Genomic DNA, 7075 nt, shown 5'->3' on the forward strand with positions numbered 1-7075 from the left:
AAATCACTAGGTCTCTGCATCTGGCTTAAGGGTTATTCCATCTCTAGCTGATTTGTTGTTACCATATTGAACATGAACATCTGACCTGGGCTAAATGGGTGGGCCAAATTTCCCTTGGAGGAGCATGGAATGGTCATGACCAGGGCCTCAGTGATGCTTTCAGCTAGTGCATCAGAAACATGTGCCCAGGTACTATTTTGAACAAAATTCCAAGGGATCAGGTGGTCTTTGTATATGAGTACCCATCTAGATTTTAACTGAATGAACACGGATACAGAAAAAAGGACGCAGGATTGAAAAACGCTGCCTTCGACTCACAGAGGCATTTGGATTTTCCTTTTCCCTCTGGGCAGAAATTTGGGCATCCCCCTCCCCTGTAGCCACACAGGGATCCTCTAATACCTGAGGCTCTGGAATGGCCACAGGCACCTGTGGCAGCGCAGATGCCTGGAGTTCCTGGAGCTCATGACTCTCCTGCACTTGTGCTTGCTGCTGAACCTGGGAGCTCTTGCACAACAGATATTTTGTGCACCAAGATGCTATAGATCTAAGTTTGGCACGGAAGCTCCTGTTGAGCCAGCAGTAGATAAAAGGGTTGTAGCACGTACTACTCATGGCAAACCAGTGGAAGGCATAGAAAAGCACACTCTCAGTTTCTATGTCTGCACTGGAAATAAGAACCACGTAGCAATTGAGAGGAAACCAACATATCGCAAAGACCATTACAATAAGAATCAGCATTCGGATGCTCTTCTTCCGCTTCTGGTAGTGTGCCATAAGTTGATGAGCAGATGCATCACCAACAGAATTTTGGATCCACAGCCTCTTCCCCAGGTGAGAGTATGTTATAACAATCACCAGCAGTGGCAGGATGTACAGCAAGCCAAATGTCCCAAGATCCACGTATTTCCCAACTAGCTTGCTGGGTCCTGGAAACGCAGGAAGGCAGTGGCTCCTGACAACTCCATCCCTGGAGCAGAAGATAATGGAGGTTATGATAACCAGACCAGTGAAATGGTTCTCAGGAAGCTAAGGTTCTAGTCCCAGCTTTGCCACAGTATGTCCTTAAGTAAACCCACCCAGCTCCCTATTTATAGCTCTTAGTTTCTTCAATTTAAAAATTAAGGTATGGAGCTATAATATCCTCTCTTATAGGTCTTGATCCAGACAGAGAACAAATTGAGACTTATCTGATTCCTAACCACCAATGTCCCTAACCTGGAGGCCCATCATATTGGTTTAATTAATAAAAATTAGAGATATATTGAGGCTTCATTTCCACTATTGAGGAAAATTGGAGGAGGACAAACATGCAGTTAAAAACTTTTCAAAAGTCAATTTCCTCATTGTGTCTGGAAAGAGGAAGGCAAAATTACCATTAAGTAACTAGTCTGACTTACTTGCTGATGACATAGAACAGATTTTGATAGATTGCATGAGGAAGAGCAAGGAAAACTGCAAGACTCCAGATCAGAACAACAGTCAGTATGCTTTGGGAGTGTGTTAGCCTTGGTTTCGTTGGATGCAGAATTACCTGAAACAAAAAGATCTATGTCATTTGTGTGGGCAAATGCTGAAGAGTCCCTACATACATAATTTTCCTATTAATACTATTTACCTTATTCCAATAAAAACATGATTGGATTGAAAATAGTTTAGAAGGAAAATAGATTAAAATATATTATGGTTCTGAAAATACTGGAACTCTGATTGGTATCCAGTGGAAGGAGGAGGAAGTGTGAAGGTTATCTTCAAAGGTGGCCCCATCCTGAGGAGTTTTGGGAGGTGTCTAATCTATGTGGACACTGCTAATTTTCTTCCCTTTTATTAACAAGGACCCTCCAGAGGTCTTACCCGATGTCGGTCCATGGCAACTGCCATCAGTGTTAAAGTTGAGACATGAAGGGAGCAGTACTGAGCAAAGCGACTGACATGGCACATGATCCTGCCAAATACCCACTGTCCACTCAGGAATCGGGCCTGAAGGAGGGAAGCAAAAGAGAGATTGGTTATACACTCAGATAATCCCCTCAGGCCTTACAGAGAAGGTAGGTTCTAGAATGGGGGCTTAAGGCAGGCTTATGTCCCTTCTTCGTCTTAGTCCTATCACCCATCCATGGATTGGAGCAACATTTCCACTCCAAACCAACCCTATATACTCACTCACCAGAGCAAATGGACTGTTGAGCAGAATTATCAGAATGTCAGATATCGCCAGATTGAAGATGAGAAGGCCTGTTGATTTGTTGATTTCCTTGTGCTTGATGAAAACTTGGCACACCAGTGAGTTGCCAAAGAGGGATACCATTATGATGACTGCATATGCCACAGACAGAATTATCTTCGCTGCAATGTGGGGTTTGCCCCCCAGCCATTTCTGGGCCATTCCTGTTGGCCCTTCCAATTCTGGGCTGGAGACACTGGATCCATTTAGATCTGTATGATTACAGCTTTGATCTTCGATTGGTGGAACCCCAGTGAAATTTTGGTGGAGCCAATCAATGGCATGTTCCATTTGTAATAGAAAAGGGGATGTCCCATTTCCATTAAATGAATAGTTCATTTTTGTTTGGGGTGACAATTTAAGCAGGCCCCTAGAGAATAAAAAAGGAGATAGATGAGGAACCTTCTCCAAAGGCTGCAAACTCCCAAATCCACTATATATTATATATACTGGGAATTGAACCCAGGGGTGCTCAACCACTAAGCCACATCCCCAGTCTATTTTTAATTTTTTTAAAATTTTTTTAAATAGAAAATGAATTGCATTTTATTACTGTTACTTTTGAAAGGCTAACAAAATTTGATAAATTAAACCACTCTTAAAAACTATGTATGAAAACTAATTTTACCAGAACCAACTATGAATGTCATCTTTTTAAATATTTTTTATTTTTTCTGATTAGTCATACATGATAGTAGAATGTATTTTGACATATTACACATATATGGAGTATAACTTCTCATTTTTCTGGTTGTACATGATGTAGAATTACATTGGTTGTGTAATCATATACGCACATTGGATAGTAATGTCTGATGCATTCTACTATCTTTCCTACTCCCATTCCCCCTTCCTTACCTTCATTCACCTTTGTCTAATCCAAAGTACTTCTATTCTTATGTACCCGCCCCCTTATTTTGAGTTAGCATCCACATATCAAAGAAATAAGTCGGCCTTTTGTTTTTTGGGGTTTGTCCAGCCCTTTTTTAAATTTTATTTGGAGACAGGGTCTTGCTGAGTTACACATGACCTCCCTAACTTGCTGAGGCTGGCTCTGAACTCGCAATCCTCCTGCCTTAGCCTCCTGAGCCTCTGGGATTACAGGCGTGCACCAATGTGCCTGGCTCCACCTTAGATTTGAAGAATCACAGACATCACTGTTTCACAGAAGAATGGGTAAGCTTTTCAAATTTTGTTATAAAAAGTGGGATCCTCAGGAACCAGGTCTTCACTTCTCCTATAGGAGGAGGGAAGCCAGGAGTCCTGCTGATCAATTCACTTCACTAGGATGAAGGAATCCTGTGGAGCCAATGAGAGCAATTATTTACCCCTAGGACTCAGTTATTACTCCCCATCCTCATTTCCTTCAGTAAGTATGAAATGTCTGGTCATTTGTGGGCAATATCAATCAAGTATATTAAAAGCATATTTGATTTATTTTCAATTATTATTGTGTAATGGGGCAAATGATAACCAAGGTTTCTCTCTCAAATAAGTTTAGAGAAAATAAAGGATACATATTTTATACTGTCTTTATAGGCTCAAATCTGACGGAGAGTGAAGTTTATCTGTTATTGTGAGAAAAGATCAGCTATCTATAAGCAGGCTCAGGACCCTATGCTGTCCTTAGGTGCCTGTTTTCAGTCTCCAGATCAGGTTGTAGGGTAGCAGAAGAGTGGAGAAAAGTGTTGAATTCAAGAAACACAGTGAAGTGCATTCAGATTCTGTGTGTACTGAACATTTAAGAATTTCAAACATTCTTTACCTATAATTTCATCTCTGAAGTATTTATCTTAATTTCTAAGTAATCTTCAAATAGCAGTGGAAATTGCCAAAGGAACCCTGTAGCAAATCATTTTTAAAAGCAAATAATCATCATTCTAATTTACTTTGATCCAGTATTTCTTAGCTCTATATTTTAAAAAATGAATTTCCAGAAAGGTACACCTATATGAAAAATTAAAGTGATTTCTTTCCTGCTCTAGGTAGAGCCAGAGACAATATTTCATCAGTCAATGAGAATGACACACAGAAAATCACCACTGTAACATGGTAACAACCAATTTGCATACACCATCCCAGTGAATACTGCCATCACTAATTTAAATCATTTAAGTTGGAAATAGTATGCATTAATTCATTTCTAGTGCTCTTGGGTTAAAGCCATCTTAATCTCCACTCTCTTCCATTACAAGCTTAGCCCCAAACAGCAGGTTGTGATTTTTAAAGTACTCAACTGTGCATTAGGCAGCATATATAGGGTCTACTATGTGTTACTCCCTGGCCAGGCAATACTGAGCAAATGCATCCAGTTAATTCCTACACACTGTCTCTTTTCTAATTTAATTCTTTGGAGGCATGACTCATTTCATTACATCAAAATCTACCTATATAAGTTCACAATCAATCAGTCCATCAGCAAGCTTGTCCAGAAATCCCTGATACTTGTCTAGGCCAGCTATCAGATGAAAAAAGAAGTTGCTTACTGCCAAGTCATAGAGACAAATCTGAAACCAAATAATTAAAGAATGATCCAAGTTGGAAGAAATATACACTATATTAAGAGTAAAATGCAGATTATTTAAGTGCTTTAGGTGTTGAGAAAAGAAAGTATCAATAAAAACTGAATTAGAGAAGTTTGAGAGAGAGTAGAATCAGATCTATATTTTGTTGTAATGCTGGAAGACACACAATTCTGTATTCTTGGAGGTATAGCTTAGTGTAAGAGCTCCCTATACCCTGGGTTTGATTACCTGACCCCCCACAAAAAAAAGGGATTCTCATCACCATGCAGTTCACCAAGCATGCCCTAGTCTGCCCTAGAAAGGCTACTGCATCTAATGTATATTACATTAATTAATTAATTAGTTACTAACTGAATTCCTTATGAGAGTTGGGGTATCAGGGCCTAGTAGGCTAGATAACTCTGGTTTCTGGCCCTACAGGCATCCTGGAGTAGGGCACAGGACCTTTCTACCTTGTGTTATGAAAAGAAAGGTCAGTTCTAAGATGTTCTTTCTTGTGCTAGGGGACATAAATAAAAAATCAAGCCACAAGAAATGGGTTTTTAAATAGATGACCAATCTTTAACTCCAGGAGGTGGTAGCTAGTTAATAAAGAATGTGGTAAGTAATATGTATGTTTGTATGTGTGTGGGAGAACTGTTTTCAGAGTATTACAGAATTTAAAAAACCTTTGTTTTTAACTTCCACCCCACCTCCCTGCTGTCACTAACTTGCAGCATTCCTGTTGGCAAATAAATTTTCTGTACTCTCAATAGGATAACTATGATTCACAACAACTAATTGCATATTTCAAAAAAGTCAATAGAAAGAATCTTGAATGTTCCCAAAACAAGAAAACTTATAAATGTCTGAGGTTATGTATATGCAAATTACCTTGCCCTGATAATGACCCACCATATACATGTACTGAAGTGGTATACTGTACTCCATAGATATGTGCAATCACTGTGTGTCAACTTCTGTGCCTTAACTTCCCTAATTGGACTTGAAATGTTATTTACCTCATAATCTGGTGGTGAATATCAAACTAACATTTTGGGAATATGCAGAAAAATATATACTACTGATATAAAAGTTTCATCATAATTCTATTGGTTTCTTTTCTTGACATCCCCCCATTCACTGTGGAAAATCACTCAGTATATCATTTTCTCTCTATGGCTACCTACATTTTTCCCCCCAGGGATTGAACCCAGAGGAACTTTACCACTGAACCACATCCCCAGCCCATTTTATAATCATTTTATTTTATTTTGAGAGAGGGTCTCAGAGTTGCTTAGGGTCTCACTAAATTGCTGAGGTTGCCTTTGAACTTGTGATCCTCCTGCCTCAGCCTCCCAAGCTGCTGGGATTGTAGGCATGAGCCACTTTTACTAGCCTTTTTTGTTGTTTTTAAACCTATAAGCTCATTTTGAAAGGAAGCAAAGGGAATATTTTTTGTGTGAGTATATGTGGAGTGTCTATGTGGTAGAGTCTGTTCATGGGGTTTGTATGTGTATATTTGTGATACATGTGTTTTGAGTGATTTGTGTTTGGAAGTTGTCCTATATTTGCTGTGTGGACTTGTGTGGAGCACAAAATTTGTTGTGTTTTGCACAATGTAGATTTGTATGTTGTATATTTATCTTATATGGTGTATGCCTTGTGTGTTATGCTTGCATGCTGTAATTATGTGGTTTCTCTGACATACATGCTATTGTAGTGTATGGGTTGCATGTTTCTATCTGGTTAGTTTGTGTGGTGTACATTAGTGTGGTGATGTTTTACATTCTACACTACAGGAAAGGGAGTTAAAGATTTTCCTTGATTTGTCTCTCTCTGCTTTCCACCTCTACCTGCTCCCTCCCCAAAAATAAATGTGATGAGGACAACTGTATTAGTCAGCTTCTTGGGCTGGGATGTGTGGTACCTCAGGGCCAAATTAAACCACACCAGGCTTAGCCCTCCTTTATGTTGCAAAATGCCACCATTTCTGATTGAAACATCTTACAGCAGGTGCCACTAAGTCTGTGTGTAGTGGGAGGGGGCTCTGGGGGGGATTATTGCTTGCTGTGTAGTGCCAGAAATTGTGCTTGATTCTCGGGTGAAGACTGTTTCATCTAATTTTTTTTTGCGGGGGGAGGGGGGGAGAAAGGATCACAATCACACAAGTGTTCCAGATAAAGGTCTGCCCATCCCCCCACCTCACCGAAAAGACCCTTTAATATCCGAGGTGAAGATAAAAGATAACAACTCAAATTCAAAGCTACACTCTTCCAAATGTCCAAGTCTTGGAAGGTCTGAGGATGAAGTTGGGGTTTGGTATTTTCGCTGTACACTAGGGAAG

At 39.7% G+C, this 7075-nt stretch overlaps 1 protein-coding gene across 1 annotated transcript; it reads right to left on the reverse strand.

The window, feature by feature from the left end:
• Window positions 1-246: 246 nt before the first annotated feature.
• LOC107155631 (G-protein coupled receptor 83-like) lies at window positions 247-2563 on the reverse strand. Its single transcript, XM_015501592.1, has 4 exons — window positions 2168-2563; window positions 1855-1980; window positions 1401-1534; window positions 247-970 (listed from the first exon to the last, which is right to left on the reverse strand). Exons 1-4 carry the CDS (start codon window positions 2561-2563, stop codon window positions 247-249), a joined length of 1380 nt encoding a protein of 459 aa, XP_015357078.1.
• Between the last annotated feature and the right edge of the window lie 4512 nt (window positions 2564-7075).

This window comes from Marmota marmota, unplaced genomic scaffold, assembly GCF_001458135.2.
Source record: "Marmota marmota marmota unplaced genomic scaffold, marMar, whole genome shotgun sequence".
In the NCBI taxonomy this organism is placed as follows: domain Eukaryota; kingdom Metazoa; phylum Chordata; class Mammalia; order Rodentia; family Sciuridae; genus Marmota; species Marmota marmota.

Bases quoted from the DNA above. Each gene is read 5' to 3' on its own strand.
- LOC107155631 (XM_015501592.1), bottom strand. From the start codon at position 2,563: ATGAACTATTCATTTAATGGAAATGGGACATCCCCTTTTCTATTACAA. The intron at 1,535-1,854 runs GTAAGACCTCTG...TTTTTGTTTCAG, and splicing joins TTGCCATGGACCGACATCGG to GTAATTCTGCATCCAACGAA. The intron at 971-1,400 runs GTAAGTCAGACT...CTTCTGCTCCAG, and splicing joins CTGTTCTATGTCATCAGCAA to GGATGGAGTTGTCAGGAGCC.